Source organism: Girardinichthys multiradiatus, chromosome 13, assembly GCF_021462225.1.
Source record: "Girardinichthys multiradiatus isolate DD_20200921_A chromosome 13, DD_fGirMul_XY1, whole genome shotgun sequence".
Classification (NCBI taxonomy): domain Eukaryota; kingdom Metazoa; phylum Chordata; class Actinopteri; order Cyprinodontiformes; family Goodeidae; genus Girardinichthys; species Girardinichthys multiradiatus.
This window is the reverse complement of record NC_061806.1, coordinates 36810136-36837130: the sequence shown is the minus strand read 5'-3', so window position 1 is coordinate 36837130 and position 26995 is coordinate 36810136. Positions and strand designations below refer to the sequence as shown.

The following is a 26995-nucleotide window of genomic DNA, read 5'->3' as shown; positions in this document are numbered from 1 at the left end:
AAGAAAAATAACACTCTACCTTTGAATATTACATGCTGTACTTTACTGATTCTGTCCCACTTAATTCAACCATCAAGGATGTTACACACACTGTGGCATCCCTTTTTGTTGTCGGCGACAGATATTTTCCCCCAACTGCAGTTTCTGCAGGATTGCATTATTATACTAGTCTTACAAGCTATTAAATTATTCAGAGAGTAGCATAGCTTTGTCATGTATTCCTGACGATATCTGCTTCGACACACATGCTACAATCTTGTCAATAGACTTAGCTTTCATACGAAGCAGTTCACTAAAGTGCCTGGCTAAACCTAGGATGTTTACTCTCTTTTGATACAAGTCATTGATAATTTGGCTCATAACCAATTCCAATGTGGGTCCAGTTAAGCATGTGCCTACAAAACTAGCATAAATTATTGTCCTGCTTTATAAACTTGGGTGCCTTGCTTTGAACATCATGTCATAATTGTTATTAATAAGTGTTTCAGCTGCTCTCTTCTAAACCAGCTACAGTCTAAATACACCACACAGAGCAGTTCACATGACACACACAGATAGTAAGTTGCAGCAGCCAATACAGTCTGTCATTTACTGTAAATATTATTGTAAAGGGTGATTTTTTTTGTTTTGTTATTGTGATACAAAGAAAAGCCCAGATTTGTTAGGGCAGTACAATATTGTGCGCTGTGTATAGTTTTGTGAACCTTACACTGGAAAGCAGTGTAACAGCCGCATTGTTAGCTTGGGTTTGGCATTAAATAAGATGGTTCACCAACTGCATGGAATAGGAATTGAGTAAAGTCAGGGACTCATGATATGAATCATGCAAAAAGGCCTCTGTTGCAGCCCTAAGCTGCTACTTGGATTTGGATCTGGACATCCCTAAATATAGTAGTTCCCTGGTAGTTTTTCCATACTTCATACCAGATAAATCCAACAACAGAGTACATATATTTTTATGGCTAATGCTGAATGCTTTTTTGTAACTCTTCTTTGCCTTTTATTCCTCTTTGCTTACATATTATCCTCAACTCTGCTTCTCCTTTCCTCTGTCACTGTCACTGCTGCTGGTCGCCGCCGCTGCATGCTACTATTAATAGTGTAACTATGGAACCCGTCTTGCTGGTTGGCTTAGGCAGTCCCCTCCTTCACAGGCACAGGAGAACGCAGAAGAGAAGCAGCGCAGAGAAACTTTCCCAGAATCCGGATCGATCAGGAACCCAGTGCCGAAGCTGCAGAAGCAGCTGCAGATACATTTGTACCGTCTGCCTGCGTACATCCTGAAGACTGGCTCTCAGTCTTTGCCGTGGCAGATGCCTCAGTTTGTGGATCAGTCCCAGCGTTTAACACAGCTTCCTATTTCACAGCCATCGTGTAACGTAACAAACTCTCCTCCAGAATTGCTCCAACTTGAAATGTATCCTGCTTCTGTATTGCCATCACCTCCCATTGCAGACTCTCCACAGAAATCTCCTCTGTTACGTTTGCCTCCGCCTGCGGTGCAGCCAGGCTCAGGTTTGCGCGATCCAACACCACAATCAACTCGACAACAGCCAACATCTGCCTCGTGCTCAGCTGTGGCAGAGGTTTTGCCACAGAAGTGTGATCAGGGATGTGAGCCTGAAGTAAAGCATCCAGACAGTCTAATGGATGTATGCTCAGCCAATGCAGATAAAACTGTGGGCAAAGCTTTTCCAAACCCTTCCTGGACTTTTAGTCCAGGCAAAAAGTTACAGAAGCAACAGGAGCAGGAGGACGCGCACGGGTTGCAGCATGAAGAGGACAAGGCGACGCCTTCTGTAAAAGAGACCGAGCTGCAAAGCTGTCCAACAACTGATCCACAATATGTGCTTCGTTCCCAGAATCCTCCTGAATGTGCATCAGTGAACACGCTGACAGGGTTAACTAACGGCTTTCTTCAAAAGGGCGTGTTGCAGCTCAAGCACAAGATCCGTGTGGACTTTAAGGTGAGTCTTTGCTCTAAAGACAGTTTTTATATAACTGATCACTGCTATATGCATACAAGTTTTCTTTTTTTTGTTTTTGTTTTTTTTACTAGTGGTTGCAACTTACATCCAAGTCTTTTTCTGGTCATATTAGGTCAGATGCTTTTCAAAGTAATAATTATTAAATCACAGTTTGATGCTTTGTAGCTATTAAATGATCAGCAGGTAAATGACAGGAGGAAAAAAACTGCTTTGTAAAAGCTAAACTCTAAAAAGTGGTGTGCATTTTTTATCAGCCCCCTTTACTCTGTTACCCCGTCTCCAGTGGAGTTAATCACCTTCAGAAGTCATCTTACTAATACATTCCAGCTGTTTTTAATTTAGTCTCAGTATAAATCTAGCAGCTTTGTCTTGTTAGAGAACATTAGTGAACAAACAGCATCATGAAGACCAAGGACCACAGCTGACAGCTCTGGGAGAAAGTTGTGGAGAAGTTTAAAGGGTTTGATTATAAAAAATAAAAAAAAACATCCCAGGCTTTGAACCAATTGGATGACTGATCAATCAACCAACTGGAAATTGAGTGGCACAACAGCTAAGTAGAGCATTAATCAGTTCAGAGGGCCATGGTATCTCTGGAGGAGCTGCAGAGATTCATAGCTTTGGTTGGGAAATCTGTTTACAAGGAAACCGAGTCATTCACTCTACCAGTTTAACCTTAGTGGAAGAGTGGCGAGAAGAAAGCCATTGTAGAAGGAAAGCAGTAAGATGTTTCAAGGTTGTTTACAGGCCACAGCTAATTTCTAGAAGAAGGTCCTCTGATCACATGAGACCAAAATTAATCATTTTGACAAAAGCTTTTTAATCAGCGTTAAACATCATTCCTACAGTTGAACACAGTGGTGGCAGTATCATGCTATGGGATGCTCAGCAGGGAATAGTAAGCTTATCAGAGTTGATGAAAAGATGGATTCAACCAAATACTAGGCAATCTTGTACGAATGTCTGGTGGCGGTTGTAAAATACTTGAGACCAGGGCCGCAGTTCACCTTCCAGTAGGACGATGAGTCGAAACGTTCAGACAGAGCTACAAGTCCAGACTTAAATCCAACTGAGAATCTGTGGCAACATTTCAAAAATGATTCACAGACACTTTTCATCCAATCTGACTAAAAATGACCTATTTTGCTAAGAAGAATAAGCAAAAGCGTCCGTGTCTAGATGTTCTGGTATACACATTAGGATTTGCAGCCTTCATGACAGCGAAAAGCGGCCCTGCAAAGTATGGGAGACCTGAGTACAAATGCATTCGATACATTTTAATAAAAAACACAAAAATAACCATGTATAATTTTCCTTCTAGTTCTCATATGCACTACTTTGTGCTGTTTTATCAGATAAAATCCCTGTTGAGGTTGATGGTTATGTGACTAAATGTAGAAGAGTTCAGAAAGTATGAGCACTTTTGCAAGCCACTGTTTCTTCATTCTTCATATGATATTGCCATATAAAAAACATACCCGGAACATAATGCATGCTTTTATTACTGCAACAAATCAGTGAGCAAACAGCTTCTATGAGACACTTTTAAAGCTAAAGTTTAAGCTAACCTGAAACCCCAATGAAAAAATGTTTTTGACTCATCTCCGTGATGTTTGTGATATTTTCCCTGCATCTATCCAGGAGGACTGTGCTGTGCAGAATGTGTGGCTAATGGGCGGCCTCAGCGTTCTCACCTCAGTCCCAACCACTCCTCAGCCTGTCTGCCTGCTTTGTGCAAGTAAAGGAAAATATGAGGTACTTCAGCTGTTGGAGCATTAAAAGTCTATGAATGATCGTCTTAGGAATTCTTTTTAACCATGATGTTTTGCATCTGGCAGATGATATTTTGCCAGATCTGCTGTGAACCTTTTCACAATTTCTGCCTCACACCTGATGAGCGCCCCAAGGAGGACTCTAAGGAGAACTGGTGTTGCAGACGCTGCAAATTCTGTCATGTGTGCGGCCGTAGAAGCAAGAAGGCGAAGGTAGGCGGAGTCACTTTAAAAACTGGAAGAAATTAGCTTTTTAGATGCTACATTTTATCCTTTGTATTTTAACACACGCGTAAAGCGCTTATGACTCATGAAAGAGAAAGGAATAAAAGTGGAATATAAATCCACAATTGGTGTTTTTGTTCAGCCTGTCTTGCAGTGCAGGAGATGCCAAACCTCCTACCACCCTTCCTGCTTGGGTCCAACGTACCCGAAACCAATGACTGCCAAAATGGCCTGGGTAACTGCTATAGATTCCTCAAAGTGAACTGGAATCTTGTTTTGGTTTAGGAATATCAAGAGGAAGCTGAGGTCGAGGAGTAAACGTTGTGAATTGTCGTTTTGTCCCTTAAGGTGTGTATGACGTGTATCCGTTGTAAGAGCTGCGGCGTTACTCCTGGGAAGACCTGGGACATGGCCTGGAACCAAGAGCATGACCTCTGTCCCGACTGCACTGGCCTCAATAAGAAAGGTGGGGGCTCCAAAACACGACGGCGGCTCATCAAAGCTTCGTAGCAGCTTATCCAAAGTATTTTAAAGGTTTGGTGCTGATGTGTTTTATTTTTCTACTTTGTGACAGGTAATTTCTGCACCGTCTGCAACAAGTGCTATGAAGATAACCAAACCTCTAAAATGATGCGGTGTTCGGCGTGCAGCCACTGGATTCACCATGGATGTGAAGGAATCTCAGGTGAGGAATATTTATACAGAAAATTGTCATTTCTGCCTTCGTCTTGCCAGGTCTACTTTTTTGCTGGACCGAAAATAATAAAGATAAAAAAAAAAAACACCTTTTATAACATTTATGTGGCTTAACTAACAAATGCCTTATGTCTAAAATTCTGAATGTTTTACATTCTTTCTTTTATCTCTATAATCAAGAAGAAAAACTCACTTTCATGGTCTTTGTATTTGCAGAAGAGCTTTTTGGGCTTATGTCAAGCCAGCCAGACAAAGTAGCTTTCATCTGCACAGCCTGCAGGCAGAGCCACACTGAACAAGGCAGCTTGAAGGAAGTCCTGCAGAGCAAGCTGCTAGCCGGCCTGAAGGAGGTGCTCACTGACCTCCTCTCCTCCAGCACCACTCAGCACCTCCTGCTCTGTAAAGAGGTGAGATCTACCAGATAGATACATTTCCAGAAAACAATGGAAGCAGTCCGAAAAAGTCGCCTTCACTAAGTTGTTTATGTTGTTTGAAGATATATTGAGATTATTAACTTGTTGCATTTCAGTGTCAGAAGTCAAATGAGACGGCGTCTTTCAGGGCGCAGCAACAAGTCTGTGATCTACGAGCTGTGGACGAGAAGTTGAGAGAGGGCGGTTACACCTCAATAGTGAGTTTCTTTTTTCCCCTTTATTGTCTGGTCAAAAGGGCAAAACGTACAACCAGAGTTAAGAAATTACTTTTTAAGCTGATGTAATTTGGGTTCTTGGCTATAAAATATATCCATTTTCCAGGTCTGATTGGTATGGAAAACTTTTTAGATTTCCAAACCTAATTCCGTTAATCGTCTAAAAGTATTCATCTGTACATCCGTCCATCTTTCTGTCAATCCGTCCGTCCATCTTCCTGTTGAGACCATTCGTTTAACAGTCCAACCACACGGGCAGTCGAGGTTAGCTGGTCCCTGAAGCATCAGGTGAGGTAGTCACAGGCCCGTATTAGCTGACTTATATAGGGGCAGGCTGACTCTGCAGATCAAGGTATTGATGTAGTGGTGGCGTATGGTTTGTGTGACCAGCCAGCAGCAGAATAAACTAGCGTAAAAAGGACTTCTGAAGCAGATCTTATATGTGGTGTGACATTGATGCTGCCCATAACCTCCAGTTGCTCCACACTTCAGACTATATTGTTTGTAAAGTTACAGCTGTGTAGGATATTGCCATGCGTGATTTCTGAAATGGTCAGACGGAGCTCAGGGTAACCTTGTCTTTGCTGCTAGGTCCATCCATCAATCCCTTATTCTATTCATCCATCCATTCATTCAATTGCTCATCCATTTGTTTTAGTTTGTTTATCCATCCATCCTTCGTTTGTCTACCCATCAAGCCACATGTACAAGTCCCTCAATCCGTTCATCTGTTTGCTCTTCTCTCCGTACCTCCCCTTCTTTCTACTTCTAGTTTTTGCAGGTTACATAATTGAATCCTCACCACTGTAGGCATATCTGCAGTAAATTAATGCTGAATCTTTCTGTTTACTGATCAGAAAATGATTAACACTGACTGAAAACTGTAAAAATGTGAATCTGGAAAATGAATCCACTCTAAAAGACTGTCCCGTATTGTTGCTCACTCAGAAAGCGTTTCATTGGGATGTTGCTGCTGTGATGAAAAAATGGGTGAAGGAAGAGGAACTGCTTTCTGAGGATCAGAGGCCAACAAATCAGTCCAAAGCACATTATGTTCAAGTGAGCTGCTCTACTTCTCCCTTCTCACTTAGAGTATTTTTTACTTCATTATTTTAGTTTTATCCATTTCACTTTTTACCAGGCTGTTTTTATTGTCTGTCCTTAGCTTGAATAGCAGGAACATGGCTGTTTGTTTCACATGTAAACTGACTTGAATTGTTTTTATGGCAGGTTATGAAACAGGCTTTTAGCTGGTTTTCTGTTTCCCATCTTAAGAAGTGGAGCACATTCTCTGAAGAGTTGCCAAGGTGAGTGCATTCAGCTAATCAGCACGTATTCCTTATCTTTTAAGCAGCTATTTTCAAAATCCCTCCCCTCTGCTGTTCAGTGGCATGCTTCCCGAGGCCGTCCTTCCTCCTTCGAAGGAGCACAGCTATGCACAGTGGATGGAGAGAGCGTTCCACACCAGGGAATTCAAGGGCTTGGAGACTCAGACTGGCTATACGCTGTCCTCAGTCGCTACACAGGAGGCTCGAGCTAAGATCAGTGTCCCTGAGTGTTCACAAGGTAGGGAAACATTTCCTTCTGTAAAACAAGATATTTTGGAGTTTGCTTTCTCTAGTTTACCATGTTAATTTGGTACCTGCAGATTCCTCTAAGATGAAAGATGTGAGGCAGTGTGCTCTCTGCCAGCAATATGGAGACGCCACTCCCAGTGTGAGTTTCTACAGAAGCTTTTTTTCTTGTCTTGGATGCTGAAAATGTCCCATCATATCTAAAAGCCTCCTGTTTACCTTTTGATGGATTAGTAATGAGCTTTGTTCTTGTCCTGATAGGATGCAGGACGGCTGTTGTACTTGGGGCAGAACGAGTGGGCACATATCAACTGTTGCCTGTGGTCTGCGGAGGTCTATGAACAGAATAGCGCTCTTCTACAAGTGCACTGTGCTGTCTCAAGGGGGCGCCACTTGGTAATTATTATATAAAAAGTATTAATATATGTTGATCATGGCAGGGCTTCTTCACAGCCTTAGTCTGGAAATGGATTTTGGTATTCTGAAAAAGGAAAGTGCAGTATTGAATATAATTTGTATTTCTGGACTTTATTCCTTGCTAAATTTATACATATCTGAACTTCAGAAAATAGGTTTCTCCAATCAGAACACTTTTTATGCTTGTTTTATGCCACAGATACACATAGCTACCCAAATGTCAGCCTTTTCCCTTTTTTTCTACATCATCTGCTCTTAAATGTACAATTTTTGGCATTGTCATCTTGTATCACTTTTTTTTGTAATTACCGATTAAATAAAAAACTGGATTGCATGCACCTCGAAAGGGTTCATGGATTCAAGGTTTTCAGCAAATAAATCAGTTGATCTCAGGGGTGAACCTTGTGACTTTCACTCTAGAAATCAATTCACCTGTCCTTACTTTGATTTATCGAGCCGCTGATCCATTCGTCCATACATTCAATCTGTGTTTTATACAAATTCTATATTTACCGTAATTAATCTGACCTTTTGTATTTATACTTTCAAAAATGGGTAGAAAAATGTATTATGAGACTGGGAAAAGTAAGTATAATGTGTAACTCTATTATTGAGACATCCAAATAACTTTTTATTAAGGTTCTAATGACTTTTTGTTTATAATACTTCATAATCCAGCGCTGTGATCGATGTGGTCAGTGTGGAGCCACAGTGGGCTGCTGTCTCGACACCTGCCAGAGTAATTACCACTTCATGTGCGCTCGTGCAGATAAGTGTGTGTTCCAGCAGGATAGGAAGGTATACTGCTACAAACACAGGGATCTCGTTGGCGCAAAGGTGAGGGGATGAGAATCGATTTTAAATTTTATTTCTGCCATACTTTTTGTATAGGAAGTAAGTATTCAAAATTTTCACTGCTTTGACCTTGCTTGATTCCAGATGGTGTCAGGGAGGGGGTTTGAGGTCCCTCGCCGGGTGTATGTGGACTTTGAGGGAATCAATCTGAGAAGAAAATTCCTCACAGGCCTTGAACCAGAAAGCATAAACATGACAATAGGTAAAAAAAAAAAAAATGTGCTTTTGTTTATGTTTCTGTTTATAGTAGGGTTTGGCATCATTTCTTGCCAACACAGCGAAGCCCTCCTAAATAATATACATGAGTATTTTGTGGATCTTTTTAGCTTAGGAAATAAAACAAGCAGCACAGGGCATGTATTTTCTTTTAGGAATGGTATTTATATTTGTGTGCTAAATGTTTTCTAGGCTCTCTCCAGATTCAGAAACTCGGTGTGTTGTCAGAGCTGTCGTCAAATGGAAGGATGCTTTATCCTGTCGGTTATCAGTAAGTGCTCATTTTCAATATAAAATCAAGTCTGGGTATTTATAGGGAGCTGTGAGACATTTTTGTACTGGTTGCCAGTATTTGGAATTAGACTATTTCTGCAAATTGTTTGTTTTCTGACCTTTTCTGCAATTTTCATGTTAATTATAGTTATTTAGTTTCTATATTTTGACCAGATTGTTTTTTTCTTAAACTTAACATTTACATTAGATATTAGAGGATAACTGCTTAAAATTATGGTTACTGTAAAAGAGGTTGTAGGTGCATCCCGACTTATTTTATATAAACTTGTTTTCTCTCTTGAATCTGTAGATGCTCTCGGTTGTATTGGAGCACAGTGGACCCCCGCAGACGCTGCAAGTACACCTGTAAGGTGACCGAAGTGAGCACACCTCTCCCTGGTGAAGAACAAGATCTGAGGTTGGACAGAGAGGCGAACCACACCATAGTCCACAGTCCCAGTCGCCACAGAGGTGAGCAGGTTGCTCCAGTATGAGCTGTAAAAGGAAAGAATAAACGAGAAGTTTTAGTACGAAACTCTAAATAACACTGAAAGATGGCAGTGCTGGACTGCAGAGCAAAGTTTATGTTTTCTCACGTCATCCGACAAGATTACCTGTTTTTCTAGACCAGGGTCTGCAACTTCAACAATCCAAAGAGCATTTTTGTCTTAAGTGCAGCTAAATAATCTCGTTTAGAGACCCAGATGTGAGGTGACCTTTTGAAAAAAACAAATTAAACTTTTTTTATATAAATGTCTACTATATGAAATCGGTTTGTCTTTTTTAAAGAACCACAATTAGTTTCCTATTTTTAGGTTTAAACAAACCCTAATAGAAGGTAGTTTACACCTATTGACAAAGAAACATTACTATTACTGGTACTTTTATTGTACAGGTCCTTCTCAAAATATTAGCATATTGTGATAAAGTTCATTATTTTCCATAATGTCATGATGAAAATTTAACATTCATATATTTTAGATTCATTGCACACTAACTGAAATATTTCAGGTCTTTTATTGTCTTAATACGGATGATTTTGGCATACAGCTCATGAAAACCCAAAATTCCTATCTCACAAAATTAGCATATTTCATCCGACCAATAAAAGAAAAGTGTTTTTAATACAAAAAACGTCAACCTTCAAATAATCATGTACAGTTATGCACTCAATACTTGGTTGGGAATCCTTTTGCAGAAATGACTGCTTCAATGCGGCGTGGCATGGAGGCAATCAGCCTGTGGCACTGCTGAGGTCTTATGGAGGCCCAGGATGCTTCGATAGCGGCCTTTAGCTCATCCAGAGTGTTGGGTCTTGAGTCTCTCAACGTTCTCTTCACAATATCCCACAGATTCTCTATGGGGTTCAGGTCAGGACAGTTGGCAGGCTAATTGAGCACAGTGATACCATGGTCAGTAAACCATTTACCAGTGGTTTTGGCACTGTGAGCAGGTGCCAGGTCGTGCTGAAAAATGAAATCTTCATCTCCATAAAGCTTTTCAGCAGATGGAAGCATGAAGTGCTCCAAAATCTCCTGATAGCTAGCTGCATTGACCCTGCCCTTGATAAAACACAGTGGACCAACACCAGCAGCTGACACGGCACCCCAGACCATCACTGACTGTGGGTACTTGACACTGGACTTCTGGCATTTTGGCATTTCCTTCTCCCCAGTCTTCCTCCAGACTCTGGCACCTTGATTTCCGAATGACATGCAGAATTTGCTTTCATCCGAAAAAAGTACTTTGGACCACTGAGCAACAGTCCAGTGCTGCTTCTCTGTAGCCCAGGTCAGGCGCTTCTGCTGCTGTTTCTGGTTCAAAAGTGGCTTGACCTGGGGAATGCGGCACCTGTAGCCCATTTCCTGCACACGCCTGTGCACGGTGGCTCTGGATGTTTCTACTCCAGACTCAGTCCACTGCTTCCGCAGGTCCCCCAAGGTCTGGAATCGGCCCTTCTCCACAATCTTCCTCAGGGTCCGGTCACCTCTTCTCGTTGTGCAGCGTTTTCTGCCACACTTTTTCCTTCCCACAGACTTCCTACTGAGGTGCCTTGATACAGCACTCTGGGAACAGCCTATTCGTTCAGAAATGTCTTTCTGTGTCTTACCCTCTTGCTTGAGGGTGTCAATAGTGGCCTTCTGGACAGCAGTCAGGTCGGCAGTCTTACCCATGATTGGGGTTTTGAGTGATGAACCAGGCTGGGAGTTTTAAAGGCCTCAGGAATCTTTTGCAGGTGTTTAGAGTTAACTCGTTGATTCAGATGATTAGGTTCATAGCTCGTTTAGAGACCCTTTTAATGATATGCTAATTTTGTGAGATAGGAATTTTGGGTTTTCATGAGCTGTATGCCAAAATCATCCGTATTAAGACAATAAAAGACCTGAAATATTTCAGTTAGTGTGCAATGAATCTAAAATATATGAATGTTAAATTTTCATCATTACATTATGGAAAATAATGAACTTTATCACAATATGCTAATTTTTTGAGAAGGACCTGTAATTCTGTTGTGGAGATTGAATGTATTTATTCTATGAAAAAACAGCTGAAACTGCATTTGTTATTATATATATCTATATCTATATTATTTTTAAAAAATTAGTTGGATCTGTTTTTATTTTTAACCAAAGTTATTAGGAGCTATTGTGGAAGATCCAAAGAGCTGCAGGTTGCAGGCCCGTTTTAGACCAACTTTACGTCCCATTTCAATTATTGCCGTCATGCAATGATATTAATATATATATATTAACTTGTATTTATGTGCAGATATGGAGTCCGAAGATGGCTACAGCCCCTCTTCCAGCCCAACAAAGTCCACGACCCCATCTCCGAACTCGAAAACATTCAACACATCAGGACCTAAGAGTCCTGGTTACACACAGACCAGGAGACCAGCAGGCGGATCATCACGTCCACTCCCGTCTCCAGGTAAATAAAATGTCCAACATCTACCCTTTTTTTTTTTTTGGTGGATAGTTTATTGTATATATGTACACATAGTTGTCTGAGCTCCTCTGCAGTGTTGAATAGTATGGCATTTCACTTGGAAAACGTAATACTGAGTATGGAAATTTGCAGTAGTAGATGGTCCTACACAGTGTTTACTCACTTGGTAAAAACATGTAGCATTTCTCTGCAGTGCTTTGTGTTGGTCTGTCAAATAAACTTTCAATAAAATACATTGAACTGGGTGCTTGCAGAAGTTTGGAAGGTATAAATGCTTATACATAATAATAATATGTCAAATTCATTTCAAATTCAATTTTAATACCAGATGATTCCTCCTAAGCTCTCTTTGAATATGTGGTTCTTTAACTTGGTCTGATTTTAGAGGCCAAACAAACAATTGACACTCAGTTTTGTTGAAACTTCTTAAAAAAAAGAAGAAATTTCACAAACTGTTATTTAGAGAATGTGTAATAATGTAGGAATAAACCAATCCAGAGTTATTAATTTTAAATGCAGCTGATGAAAGTATTTTAGATGCTGAAAAAACTGTGAAACAGGCCTTTAACGAGGAATTAGACGCCAACTTCAGGTTATAGAACCCACTAAGGTTAATGTTTTACACACAAAACTCCAAAATGTTTTAAAACGGCAAGAAAAATCTGGACTTTTTATGTTTGTAGGAACCCTGATGTAAGAACCAGAATGTTTTTGTTGGTTTTCTGTTTATTTTTTGTTTTGTTTTACTATGTTTTGATTTCAGGATCCGCTTCTCACAAGTCTCACCACATCCTCACTCTGAGGGACCTTGACGACAACAGGCGGCCTCGCAGGCTCTCATCTAGAAGCCGCCGCAGCACCTCGCCAACAGAAACCAACCCGTCTTTAACGATGAGCCTCCGTCTCGGGGGGTCCGTCGGCTCCAGATGCGCTCTGTTAAGCTCCCCGCCAAGATCAACAACCTTAGGGTCCGCCTCTCCTCCTCTTTCACGACAAAACTCAACGTCTCCAGTCTGGAACTCCCCTTCGAGATCAGGTTCCAGCATTTCAGGAGGTTTTTCACCTCGACAAGGTGGCGTCACCCACTCTCCCGGAGGGACGCAAAACTTTAAAATCACAACTCCGGTGACTGCAGAGGTCCCACAAGACTTCCTGGCGTCATCGGAAGCAGAAGAGGCTGCTGTAGCCACGACAAACGGGATCTCACTCGCTCCTGATAACCTGGAGGAGGACATAGCTGACCTCATGTCTCAGGAGCTGCCGTACACCGTGTTCGACGCGGACGTAGCTGTGGCTTCAATGCTTAGCACGAAGCTGGAGTTCGACGAGGCTCTTCTTGCCGAGAACGTGGCTCTTGGCAGTGGTCGAGTGGAAGGCATGATGCAGGACATGGAAATACGAGAAGACAATCAAGAGAATAGCTCTGAGGATGAAGACTCTGGCCATTACTCTAAGATTTCACGCACAGTTGTGTGTAACACAGCAAGCGACTCCGACGCCTCAAGTCTGCCTGCTCCAGCACAGTCGATCTCCCAGTTGGACGGGGCGGACAGTGGGTCAGAGACAGAGGAAAGTGAGGACAAAGCTAAAGTAATAGCTGTTCCAGGAACACCTACAAAACATCTAACAGTTGCTCTCCAGAGGCTGGAGTCCATCTTCACTCTGCCAAAGTCAAACACTGAGAAGCAAATATCCAAACCAGAGTATCTGGAAAGCTCTTCCTCACCTGTTTTTCTGGAATCCAATTCCATGAGTAATGAACTGTCTTTACAGGAAGAGGAGGTCCCATTAGCCACAGACAGTCCAACATCTCAGACGGAATTGTTTTTGGATCCAGCAATGGGTCACTTTGTTTCAGCCAAAGACGGTTGCACGGTGAACTCAAACCAGGGTGCAGCTCCCGACAAAGACGAAACCTCATCAAACGACTCGACTGATGTGTTTCAAGATGATTTAAACGATCCCGATTTTTCTCCCCAATCTGAATCTAAAAAATCTCCCTCGATCATGCAGAAGAGAACCATCGTCATAAAGAGAAAGGTGTCTGCACCAAGCCTCTCCAAGCCTCTGCTGCCCAAACAGTGTCTACAGTTGAAGCCGAACATCACCCTCATAGCGCCTAACGTCTGTATCAGCTCAGTTTCTCCCTCTCCTGCTGCTTTCTCTGCTGTCCCGCATCCAGCCTCCTCCCCTTTTTTTATCAACGGCCTAAATGCTTTACCCATTCAGCCCGGCGCCACTCGAGGCAGACCCATCGCAATCCGCTTGGACAGCTCGAAACCAGAGAGTTCCCAGCAAGCGGAGGGGAATCAGAATCAGTCTGAGGCGGCGAACTCACCCGGCCCACAGACTCCTGTCCGCCAGGTCCTGCTTGTCAACCGGCAGGGACAGATTCTCGTCAAAGACCCCAAATCAAACACTTTTCAGACACTTCCTGGAAACTCGCCTGCTTATAGCAGAATTAGCCAAATTGCCAAGTTTCTCCACAGAGGAAACAGTTTAAATCAGTCTGTCCCACAGATCATGTTAAAGCCTCAGCCCAGCTCTTCAGATCTGAACATCTCTCCTCCCACCAACCACGTAACTCCAGAGAGAAAAGTCATTGTCAAAGTGATGCCAGTGAAACCAGTCATTGCTCCAGCTTCTTTAGTTCCCGTCAGCATGCAGACTTTTTCTCCGGCTAGTTTCTCCCAGATGGAAGAGCGCACCACGCAGGCTATCATCAACAGAGCGATGGCCACCGAAATGGAGACGCCCAGGCCGGTGCCGATCATTCTCAAAAACACTTGTAGAAGAAAGGCGAGGCAGCGACAACCAACACAGCTCACAGACACGGAGGACTCGGATCAGTCATCAGTGGGGCGTTCAGAGTCCCCCAGTATTTTCCAGAATGAGCCGGCACACCCCCTGGTCAGAGTGAAGAGGGTGTCTTCGCTTTCAGAAAGGGCGTCCAAGAAAAAGTCAAAGATAGACTGCTTAAAGAATCCGTCTAGTGAAACAGAGGAAACGCTGGAAGAAAGGTATGATTTTTTAAGCATTATTATTTATTTATTAAAGGTTAAGAGATTCTGAGACATGAATGCCTTGATTAAATGGTAAATGGACTGACCTTACATAGTGCCTTCCTAGTCATACTTGACCACTTGATGCACTTTGTACACATGAGTCTCTTTCACTCAGCAACACTCACAAACACCAACACCTGGAAATCATCTGTTCCGCATGATTCAGGATCAGTTTTCATGGGGTGATAACTTTAAAGGTCCAATACCCGTTTTACAGTATTTACACACAAGGTTCCTTCACAGTCTGGGTTGGTGTGGCCGGAGAAAACAAGTGTTTGAAAAACCACATCCTCATACTTCCACCGACATGTTAGTATCATTTGTTCAACCATCCGTCTTGTCTGGATTGTCCGTCTATCCAACCTTTACCTATTTCCACATTGTGTGTGTGTGTTTGTCCTTCCATCATCCTTCCATCCATCCATGGGTGCTGATTAAGTACCAACCCTGCCTTACATCCCCACCTCACCCACCGCTTTTGTTTTAAAGATGTAAACCTTAGAAAAATGTAAGATTGTTTTTGCTTCACCTGCATTTGTTCAGTATTGTGTAGAGTTGTCATTTGATTTGCGACCATTGTTTTAGCCATGTTTGTAGTCCGCCTTCCTCTCTCACACATTTTTAGCTCTGCTCGCGGATGTGTAATACATCTGAGATCAGGGCTTTCTGATGGCCATTCCAAAACATTGACTTTGTTGTCTTTAAGCCCGTTAATAGCTAATTTGTTGGTATTTTAGGGTCGTTGTCCATTTGGAAGACCCATTTTCACCCAAGCTTTAACTTTCTTTCTGATGTCTTGAGATGTTGCCTCAATATTTCTTTATAATGTTCTTTTCTCATGATGCCATCTGTTTTGTAAAGTGCACCAGTCCCTCCTACAGCAAAACACCCACATATCATGAAGCTGCCACACCTGTAATTCACAGTTAGGATGTTGTTCTCAGGCTTGCAGGATTCTCTGTTTTTCCTAAAGTCAGTAACGATTATTTTAACCAACCACTAACATTTTAAACTTTAACCTGGTTTTTTTTTTATGTTGCTTATGGAGTAATGGTTTCTATGTCTCCGAGTGGCCTTTCAGCCGATGTTTTACTGTGGAAAATGAGTCTCTTTCACCAGCTTTAAAATAAGAAAATATCTCCCATAATTCTGGCATTTAGCAGAAACAATTATAGTATACCGGTAATACAAATATTTTGGTGGAAATAGGAAATAAGTCTCTTGGATTCTTTTTAACAGGGCAAGTGGTGTTCGAATCAAAGCTCCAACAACAAACGACGTTCTTGATCTGGACCAGGTGAACGTGTGTGAGCCTGAGCCGATGAAGATCAGTGTTCCTCCTCCTCCTCCTACACCTACATTCAGGTAAGTTTGTTTTACACAGAACCTCACTGAGATAATTATTCAGCTAGAAATTCTGGCTACAGTTTATGGGGGTCTATTTGGACACATTAGAAAAGCAAACCAAGGCTCATTACGTTTAATGTTACTGTAAATACTTGCTGTTTTGACCTTCTTAAAATGTGTATTAATTACCTTTTTTTTTATTCCTCCACCCATCTGTTCATGTTTTTGCTCCAGGCGCCCTCGAGCTGAGAGCCCAGCTCCACCTTCCAGACCCACCATTCAGTCACACTGTAAAACCCACACGTGGGTCAGCTCTCGTCATGGAGAGCTTTCTGAGTGGGCTCCGTATGCAGGTCTGAGGCTCCGTTCTTCATAGATGTTCATCATTTGTTTCCTTCTTTTTTCTGTGTGTAAAATTAAATCCATCTTTGCGCCTGATCCTGCAGGTTTTAGCTCGGAAGATGATGCCCCTGCACTGAAATACAGGAAGAAGACTTGCATGAATCAGCCTCACCTGCGGTTTGAAATCACCAGCGACGACGGCTTCAGCGTTAAGGCTAACAGCATAGAGGGTAAGAGCGGTTCCTCTACTTCGACTGTAATGCCTAAAAATTATTTGCCTACATTAATAAACTAAGAGTAAATTTTCCCCTTCTTCCTCAGTGGCGTGGCGCGCCGTGGTCGACGGCGTCCTTGACGCTCGAGCGGATTTCCATCTGAAGCAGCTTCCTTTGGGCGTGATGAGCGCCCAGCGGGTGCTCGGCGTCGTCCACGATGCCGTCATCTACCTGCTGGAGCAGCTCGAGGGCGCAGCCAGCTGCAAGCGGCACCGCTTCCGCTTCCATCGCTGCGATGACGCCGAGGAGGAGCTGCCTCTCAACCCGAGCGGCTGTGCGCGAGCCGAAGTTTACACACGGTGCGAACACGCTGCTTTACACGTGTAGAAAATGACTCACAAAGAGGGTTCGCCATTACGTGTACTAACCCATAGGGCAACTTAATTAGATTTATGTATTAAACTTTTTATCTGTTTTATCAATAAGACGGATGAGTCTCATTTTTATTTAGAATGTCTTAATAAATCTGAAAGGTAAATTGTTTTGCTTAGTCAGCGAGACACCTTCTGTACAGAGAAAAATGTAGGATTTATATATTATAAAAATATAACGTTAAATTTATCAAAATGCTTTATGTTAGGAACAGTTTCTTATTACTAATCACACTGATATATGTTAGTGATCAATTAAGACAAGAAACAAAGCAAACAATTATGTTTTGGTTTAAAATGAATATTGCATTTGAAAACAGTGAAACATGATATTTCAGTTAGGAATCTACAAGAAGTCACATTATAGTTATTTGTAATGGAAATAAATAAAATAATCTAAATAGACCAAAACTGGACAATAAATATGCCATTTTTTGTTTTAGTGTAGTGATTTATTTAAGACGTACTTCTTGCCCTGACTGTACGAGGATCAGCCAGCAGCAGCTGGGCGAAGGGAAGTTAAAGGGAAAACAGAGAACGACCGGTTTAATTGAAGATCCAACTTTAATATATCGCTTTCTGTCATGTGTTTAACTCCATGGTTATCTGCACCTAATTTGGATTTCTAAATGCCTCACCTAACTTTAAAGAAAAGAGTTGGACCAAAAAAGGAAGAAGTTATTTGATGACTAAAACCCTTTGGGTTCGTCTGCTTCTCAGCCTTATCAGAATATAAGCTCTTTATTCCAGTCTGGATCGAGTGAACCAGACTGGATCTCTTGACCTGTGGATCTCCGACCCCTTTCCCAGCTCTGCTGACGAGGCAATCTCTGCAAATCTATTAAACCAACCTGAGGGTTCTTTGTCCGGGAGTTAGTCCTGTTCCTGGAGAGAAGGTGTCCTCCATGTTTTAGATTTTTCTCTGCTTGAACACACCCGAATTACATGAACCAGGAGGGTTGCAGCTCAAACATGCAGGAAGCCGACCCTCTGACTGAAGGTGCTGATGGTTTTCTATCTTGGATCACTTTAAAACCGAACCAGATATGAAGGAAAGAAAACGCTAAAAGAAATTCTGTTAGGGATGCTGAGATAAAGTACAAAACAATCGAATCCCAAACAAGTTGATCAGGTTCTTCTGTGATCTAAATGTGGTTTTCCCCCCCGTTCGTGATGACATCAGGTGCTGATCACCCGGGTCAGGAAAGTGTGCTGCGTCACGTTCTTCTTTTTTTTTTAAACCCTATTGTTTACGTTTCGGAGAACCAAACTAAAGGAACGATCAGCTTTCTGAGGGACCCTGGCGCTGAACATCCAGGCAGTTTTAAACAACATCACTGAGGCTTTAAATTGTCTTTTGGTTGTTTTTCTAAAAGCAGCAAGTTAACTTGTCTTTCTCTTTCTGTTTTGGCTCTCTAACCAGGAAAGCAACGTTTGATATGTTCAACTTCCTGGAATCTCAGCACAGACCTCTCCCTGAGTTAGTAGGCCCCTTCGATGAAGACGAGGATGAATTCCCACTCAAATCCTCCAGGTTAGCTGATTTGTTGAATGTGGCTAAAAGAATGCAGCAGATCGAAGCCCATTTTGGCATAAACTCTTCTTTGTTTGACTCCTCTAGACGGGCCACCAGCAGTGAGCTTCCCATGGCAATGAGGTTCAGACACCTGGAAAAAATCTCCAAGGAAGCAGTAGGCGTTTACAGGTAACTGGGGAAATACACCTGAATAGATTCAGGATTTCTCCCATGTTCAAAATTACTAAAGCAAGTTTTTCCATCTTTGCCTCGTAGATCTCCGATTCACGGCCGCGGACTTTTCTGCAAGAGGAACATCGACGCTGGGGAGATGGTGATCGAGTATGCTGGCACAGTCATTCGAGCTGTTCTGACGGATAAACGGGAGAAATATTACGACAGCAAGGTTAGTGAGAGCGTATACGCACTGGGCCCCTAAAATCATCCAGTTTGGACGCAAAAGTAAAACAAAAACACCAAAACAGTCTTTGAGTCTTGAGTTCTTCCATCCGTTGGAATGGTTTTCCTCCATGTTTCTCTGGTTGTTTTTCATTTTAAAGCATTGGAGGTAATTTTAGCAAATGCCTGCATCTATCCTCTGACCTGCTCCTTTTTATTCTCACTTAATTTGTTTTATGACTTAAATAAAAAGCAGAGGCATAAAAGTCCTTAAAATCTGCCACATATCTAAGAATCAAAATGGTTTGTTTTGCAATGATCTATCTCTTAGGCCGTTGCTCAGATGTCCGACTTACCCCGATCATCTTGATGGCTCTTAAGATAATCTTATGAGATGCATGTTAAAATGGTCTCTAAATTTTAATGTGGTCTTGACCATTTCAATTAAATTAATATTAATGACTTAAATAAGCATTTAAGTCTGTGGAGCTCCTGTGCAGTTGGGCTGAACCTACTAAAGGAGCTACGGTTTATTAAACATAAGATCAAGGTTAAAAGTTGTGTATGTGCATCCTAAAAAAATTAGAATATCAACATAAAGTGAAAACCATGTAGATTTATTGCAAACAGCAGGATAAATGTCAAGCATTTATTTCAGGCAATTGTAATGATTATGGCCAACAGTTAACAAAACCCAGGAAAAACCCAAAATTCAGTTTCTCAGAAAATTAGAATTTAAAATAAGACCAATGGATTTTCATTGCTGTGCAGTTGTGTAATAATACATACTGTGTTGAAAACATGAGTAAAGCTCATGAACCTTAGAATAGTTTGTATTTCCATGCTTTGGGAAATCTGGACATTATATCCTAAATCAAACCATGAAGAAAAATGTATCAATCTTTTAATCACTTTACAGAAAGGAGGAAAAATGATCATTGGGCTGTTCAACAGCAGAGTCTGCATTTTTTTCAAAAACTCCAATATTTACTGTATAAATGACAAATCACTAAACTCTGCGGATCTTGGTTTTACCTCAAAAATGCTTTTTTTTTTTTTTTTTTTGGTCACGTCACAAGTTCTCAATCGGATTGAAGCCCGGGGATCGGGCTGGCCACTCCAGAGCTGTGGTTTTGTTGGTCTGGAACCAAGATCCTGCTTGCTTACTGGTGTTTGGGGTCGTTGTCTTGTTGAAACACACCTATTGTTGATAAATGCAAACTGATCCCTTGAATGCGATAAATAAGCCCGACACATCCCCATATCATGATGCTTGAGCCACCATGCTTCACTGTCTTCAGAGTAGACTGTGGCTGCAATTCAAATCTGGAGGGAAAAAAACGCTAAACATCGAAATATATCGCTCTGTGTGTAATCAACCAACACCAGTATAACTTTGTGCATAAGTGACATATCTTTCAGATAACATTTTAATTTGTTGAGATGCATCCACGTAAACATGTAAAATGGTCCTACTATTTAAAGTATCTACTGTTTTAATTATTTGTCGCTTTGCATCAGGGCATTGGCTGCTACATGTTCCGCATCGATGACTTTGACGTGGTGGACGCAACGATGCAGGGCAACGCGGCCCGCTTCATCAACCACTCGTGCGAGCCGAACTGCTACTCCCGCGTCATCAACGTGGACGGCCGCAAACACATCGTCATCTTCGCCCTGAGGAAGATCTACCGGGGCGAGGAGCTCACCTACGACTACAAGTTCCCCATCGAAGACGACGAAAACAAGCTGCACTGCAACTGCGGCGCCAGACGGTGCCGCCGCTACCTTAATTAGTAATTCTGGTCATGGACATCAGCTTTCTGTAACAAAAAGCCATCTTTTCTGATGAATACGAAGGAGCTTAATTTATAACAAATCATGGGCAGTGTGTCTTCTCATGCCTGTCCATAAATCATCGGCTAATTTCCGAGTTCTAGACAATTGTAGCATTCTTTTGGATTTCAAGTAGTCTTTTCCTTGCACTCTGCACTCGCTCAAGGTGTCCTTTGTTGGTGACGTCTGTTGAAATTGAGTCTAGACACATAATTACCAAAACACCCACAAACAGAGCTCACCAGCAGACCCCGATTGCAGTTATTACCGAGTAAAGAAGGAGCCGCCGGCTGGTGGAAGGAGCGCATCTGCAAATACAAGATCAGAAAGAGGTGGATGAGGAGAATTTATTCAGCACCTTACTTTGACACAACCTCCTCTGGCAGCATCGCCGTGGCAGCAGACTGGACACATTTCAGACAGAGTAAACACATTACACCCAAAGCACCTTGTGTACATTGTAGAGCAGCTACATTTTAACTCTTCTCCAGGGAGCAGGGACTTCAGTGTTTTAGGTCTTGGTGTTATTTATCCCTAAAAAGTTAGTTTTAATAGTCCTCCCTCAGTTCTTCCCCCCTCCAGTCAGTTAAATGTTTCTACTTTTATTTGTGATGGAAGAAATAATCCGAACGCTTTTATCTCACTGATATTCTGTTCGTTTGTTGTTTTTTGTGTGTATTTTAAGGCTCATGAGGGAGAATCTTCTTGTTGCTGGACTCTCCAATCCTGCCATGCAGTTCTTTCTAAATCGTTTTGTATATTTGAACAATAAATGTCTATTCAACCAACTGAAACGTGTTTGAGCTTTGAACCAGCTGAAGGTTGATGAACAGAAAGGAATCTAATGTTCATGTCTCAGGTGTACTACCTCCAAGGTTTTATAAAGCAAGGTTGTATCAAGTTAAACGTTTAACAAACGTCGCTTCCTTGTTAAATCTTTCTAATACGAAAAGTAATACACATTTAGTACTAATAAGCGTCAACTACTATTCTGAACGTGAGTCCGCTCTCATTGGGGGGAACCGGATGAAGTCACTGGTTGTGTAATAAATTTTTTTCTCGTTTGACATTTTAATTGAATTTCAATCCATGATACTTTACAGGTGGACTATGGATCCTGTAAATACTTGTATAAAAAAGTTCTAAACCTGTTACATATTTTTTTACCTTCATTGTTTTTTTTATTTATGTTGAATAAAAGTTTGTTTCAAAGTTTCCTTTCTAGTGTCTGCTTCTTGTTCAACCAAACATGGTTCAATAAATGAATATTTTAAAGATGTTTGAAAAGATCTGAAACAACATATTGAAGTGCAGGTGTTTCAGATCTTATGCAGTCGGCTGCTCTGGATTCTATTTGGAGGCATCAACCTAAACGGGGTTGGAATAAATGCAAGGCAATGATTTTACTTTCATTCAATTACAAACAACTTTCCTTAAAGGTTGTGGTTGTTACGTGAGAAGGCGAAAAGTTCAAGGGGTAGAAATACTGCATGGCACCTTATTAATATGAAGCCAGTAAAATACTGACAGCACTGTGTAAAAGCTTCAAACCTGGTTTTTCTTAGCACTTCTGTGTGGAGTTCAGTCAAAACTCTTTCAGAACCAAGACTTGAGAGATGCTTGTGGAAGCTAAAGAAAACGTTTTTCTTCATGGTTCATGTTCTTGTTGGTATTTCTCTGTACAATGCTGAGAAAAACCTTTCGTCCTCTTACAGATTTCTACTGTTTCAGATTATTTGTCACGCTTTCAGTTAAATTTTAATATCAGGCAAATGTGGCCTAACTAATTACAAAATGCAGTTTTCAAATTACATGTTTATTTAACAAACAAACCCAGTAAGTTGTCTACATCCCTGCAATTCTTTGCACAGGTTTCTATACTCACCGGCCACTGTTAGGTACACCTTGCTAGTACCGGGTTGGACCCCCTTTTGCTTTCAGAACTCTCTTAATCCTTCGTGGCATTGATTTAACAAGGTAATGGAAACATTCCTCAGAGAGTTTGGTCCATATTGACATGATAGCATCACACAGATGCTGCAGATTTGTCGGCTGCACATCCATGATGCGAATCTCCCGTTCCATCACATCCCAAAGGTGCTCTATTGGATTGAGATCTGGTGATTGTGGAGGCCATTTGAGTTCAGTGAACTCATTGTCATGTTCAAGAAACCAGTCTGAGATGATTCGTGCTTTATGACATGGCGCGTTATCCTGCTGGAAGTAACCATCGGAAGATGGGTACACTGTGGTCATAAAGGGATGGAGATGGTCAGCAACAATACTCAGGTAGGTTGTGGCGTTGACACAATGCTCAATTGGTACTAAGGGGTCCAAAGTGTGCCAAGAAAATATCCCCCACACCATTACACCACCACCACCAGCCTGAACTGTTGATATAAGACAGGATGGATCCATGCTTTCATGTTGTTGACGCCAAATTCTGACCCTACCGTCCGAATGTCACAGCTGAAATCGAGACTCATCAGACCAGGCAACGTTTTTCCAATCTTCTATTGTCCAATTTTGGTGAGCCTGTGTGAATTGTCGCCTCAGTTTCCTGTTCTTAGCTGACAGGAGTGGCACCTGGTGTGGTCTTCTGCTGCTGTAGCCCATCTGCCTCAAGGTTCGATGTGTTGTGCACTCAGAGATGCTCTTCTGCATGCCTTGGTTGTAATGAGTGGGTATTTGAGCTACTGTTGCCTTTCTAGCAGCTCAAACCAGTCTGGCTATTCTCCTCTGACCTCTGGCATCAACAAGGCATTTGTGCCCACAGAACTGCCGCTCACTGGATATTTTCTCTTTTTCAGATCATTCTCTGTAAACCCTAGAGATGGGAGTGCGTGAAAATCCCAGTAGATCAGCAGTTTCTGAAATACTCAGACCAGCCCGTCTGGCACATGTTCAAAGTCACTTAAATCACCTTTCTTCCCCATTCTGATGCTCACTGCAGCAGATCATCTCGACCATGTCTAGTTGCTGCCATGTGATTTGCTGATTAGAAATTTGGGTTAACCAGCAGTTGGACAAGTGTACCTAATAAAGTGGCCAGTGATTCTTGGTATATTCGGCTTTTGCACAAATATGCGAAAAGCACAATTGTACAGTTTCTATTATTTTAATACACTTTCTAAATAATCTGCATTTGTTTTTAATAACTGAACAATTTTTTTTACATTGTATATTTCACATGAGGGACAAATAAAAAGGCTGTCCGAACGCACAGGGCCTTAACTGAAAAAGTAATTCCTTGTGTAAATTGTGAATTAACTAATTAATCACATTTGTGGTTCAATATAACCAGCCAGACACAGGCCTGATTACTGCCAGACCTGTGAAATTTAGGTTATCACTTAAATAGTAGGATAATCCCCTCCTTAAACCGCCACCTTAACGTGGTGGAGGGGTTTGAGTGCTCAAATCATCCTAGAGGCTATATTGTCTGGGACTTAAATGCCCCTGGTAGGGTCTCCCATATCAAACAGGCTCTTGGTGACGGGTCAGACACAGAGCGGTTTAATACACCTTCATGAGGGCCACACAATCGAGGCACGCGACGTTGCCAGGTGCGGCGGAGCCGGTGTCCCACCTTGGAGCCAGGCCTGGGGTCGGAACTCATCGGAGAGCCCCTGGTGGCCCGGTTGCTCCTCGTGGGACGCGTCTGGGCCAAGCCCGAACAAGAGACGTGAGGCCATCCATGAGTGTGCCCACCACCTGCAGGGGGAACCATAAGGGACCGGTGCAAAGAGGATTGGGCAGCGAATGAAAGTGGAGTTGGGGACAGGTCTCTGACTGTCGTTTCGGCCTACGGGCCGAGCAGTAGTGCGGGGTACCCGGCTTTCTTGGTGTCCCTGTTGGCGGCAGGAGGTCGTCTGAAGACTTTGTTGTTGTGTCTTCAGACCTTCGGCCACATGTTTTGGACACTCGAGGGAAGAGAGGGGCTGAGCTGTCCACTGATCACCAACTGGTGGTGAGTTGGATCCGCTGAAAAAGGAGAAAGCCGGACAGACTTGGCAGGCCCAAGCACATAGTGAGGGTCTGCTAGGAACGTCTGGTGGAGCCCTCGGCCAGGGATTCAACTCCCACCTCCTGGAGAGCTTTGACCAGATTCCGGGAGAGGTTGGAGACATAGAGTCAGAGTGGACCATGTTCCTTGCATCTATTGTCAATGCTGCTGCACATAGCTGTGGCTGTAAGGTCTGCGGTGCCTGTCACGGTGGCAATCCCCAAACCCGGTGGTGGACACCGGCAGTAAGGGATACTGTCAAAAACTCGGGTCTGGTAGGAGTTCGGTGAGGCCATTGAGAAGCGATTCTGGCAAACCATCCAGTGCCTCAGGAGGGGGAAGCAGTGCTTCGCCAACACTGTTTACAGTTGGGGTGGGGAGCTGCTGACCTCAACTGGGGACATTATCGGGCAGTGGAAGGAGTACTTCAAGGATCTCCTCAATCCTGCTGTCACACATTCTCTGGTGGAAGCAGAGGCTGGGCACTCAGGGTTGTACTCTTTCATCACCCAGGCTGAAGTCACCAAGGTGGTTCAACAGCCCCACGGTGGCTGGGCTTCGGAGGTGGATGAGATCTGCCCTGAGTACCTCAAGTCTCTGGATGTTGTGGGGCTGTCATGGTTGACACACCTCTTCAACATTGCGTGGAGGTCAGGGGACAGTGCCTCTGGACTGGCAGACTGGGATGGTGATCCCCCTTCATAAGAAGGGTGACCGAAGGGTGTGTTCTAACTATGGAGAAATCAGTCTCCTCAGCCTCCCTGGTAAGGCCTACACCAGGGTATTGGAGAGGAGAGTCCGGCCGATAGTTGAACCTCGGCTTCAGGAGGAGCAGTGTGGTTTTCGTCCCGGCCGTGGAACACTGGACCAGCTATACACCCTCTACAGGGTACTCGAGGGTTCATATGAAGTTGCCCGACCAGTCCACATGTGTTTTGTGGACCTGGAAAAGGCATTCGACTGTGTCCCTCGTGGTGCCCTGTGGGAAGTGCTCCAGGAGTGCAGAGTCGGGGGCCCTTTATTAGGGGCCATCCGGTCCCTGTACGAGCGGAGCAGGAGTTTGGTCCTCATCGCCGGCACTAAGTCGGACCTGTTCCCGGAGCATGTTGGACTCTGGCAGGGCTGCCCTTTGTCACCGGTCCTGTCCCGGATTTCTAGGTGCAGTCAAGGGCCGGAGGGGGTCTGGTTTGGGGATCAATGGATTTAATCTCTTCTTTTTGTAGGTGACGTGGTCCTGCTGGCCCCCTCTAGCCCAGACCTACAGCATGCACTGTGGCGGTTCGCAGCCGTGTATGAAGCGGCTGGGATGAAGATCAGCTCCTCCAAGTCCGAGGCCATGGTGCTCGACCGGAAAAGGGTGGCTTTTCCTTTTCAGGTTGGAGGGGAGTTCCTGCCTCAAGTGGAGGAGTTCAAGTATCTCGGCGTCTTGTGCACGAGTGAGGGAAGAATGGAGCGAGGGATCGACAGACGGATCGGTGCGGCTGCCACAGTAATGGGGACGCTGTCCCAGTCCATTGTGGTGAAGAGAGAGCTGAGCCGAAAAGCGAAGCTCTCGATTTACTGGTCGGTCTACATTCCTACCCTCACCTATGGCCATGAACTTTGAGTCATGACCGAAAGAACGAGATCCCGGATACAAGCGGTTGAAATTAGCTTCCTACGTAGGGTGGCCGGGCACTCCCTTAGAGATAGGGTGAGGAGCTCGGCCATCCGGGAGGGGCTCGGAGTAGAGCCGCTGCTCCTCCACATCGAGAGGAGCCAGTTGAGGTGGGCCGGGCATCTGTACCAGATGCTCCCTGGACGCCTTCCTCGGGAGGTGTTCCAGGCACGTCCCACTGAGAGGAGGCCCAGGGGATGGCCCAGGACACGCTGGAGGGACTAGGTCTATTGGCCCACCTGGGGAACACCTTGGGCTCCCCCCGGAGGAGCTGGAGGAGGTTTCTGGGAAGAGGGACGTCTGGGCGTCTCTGCTGAGTCTGCTGCCCTGTGACCCGGTCCCGGATGAAGCGGAAGACTATGAGTCTGAGTAGTAGGATAAAAGATTTCCAAAGGTAACACATCAGCCCCCAAGCTGAAGAAACTCAATGACAAATATGGTACAGCACAAAGTCACAGACATCTATCAGTCTAAAAAGGGTCACAAAACCATCTCTAAGGCTTTTGGACACTCTGTTCCCTACCAGGTGTGTCTGAACGCTGGGTACCACTCTGTGGTGGATCTCAT

General features: G+C 43.3%; 1 protein-coding gene across 1 annotated transcript in view; it reads left to right on the top strand.

Moving 5' to 3' along the window:
* LOC124879104 (histone-lysine N-methyltransferase 2B-like) overlaps nt 1–21982 on the top strand; it is a 41682-nt gene extending 19700 nt beyond the window's left edge. The window contains exons 10-36 of the mRNA XM_047383419.1: nt 1155–1967; nt 3630–3743; nt 3827–3973; nt 4128–4220; nt 4334–4451; nt 4560–4670; nt 4898–5088; nt 5211–5312; nt 6279–6389; nt 6561–6637; nt 6718–6896; nt 6979–7046; nt 7166–7300; nt 8000–8158; nt 8261–8378; nt 8585–8663; nt 8976–9136; nt 11435–11596; nt 12378–14634; nt 15919–16044; nt 16261–16379; nt 16473–16598; nt 16690–16942; nt 18438–18548; nt 18636–18719; nt 18807–18936; nt 20451–21982. Coding sequence (XP_047239375.1) covers nt 1155–1967; nt 3630–3743; nt 3827–3973; nt 4128–4220; nt 4334–4451; nt 4560–4670; nt 4898–5088; nt 5211–5312; nt 6279–6389; nt 6561–6637; nt 6718–6896; nt 6979–7046; nt 7166–7300; nt 8000–8158; nt 8261–8378; nt 8585–8663; nt 8976–9136; nt 11435–11596; nt 12378–14634; nt 15919–16044; nt 16261–16379; nt 16473–16598; nt 16690–16942; nt 18438–18548; nt 18636–18719; nt 18807–18936; nt 20451–20726 — 6420 coding nt within the window. The 3' untranslated portion in view covers nt 20727–21982. The remainder of the gene's footprint in view (nt 1–1154; nt 1968–3629; nt 3744–3826; nt 3974–4127; nt 4221–4333; nt 4452–4559; nt 4671–4897; nt 5089–5210; nt 5313–6278; nt 6390–6560; nt 6638–6717; nt 6897–6978; nt 7047–7165; nt 7301–7999; nt 8159–8260; nt 8379–8584; nt 8664–8975; nt 9137–11434; nt 11597–12377; nt 14635–15918; nt 16045–16260; nt 16380–16472; nt 16599–16689; nt 16943–18437; nt 18549–18635; nt 18720–18806; nt 18937–20450) is intronic.
* The last annotated feature ends 5013 nt before the right edge of the window (nt 21983–26995 follow it).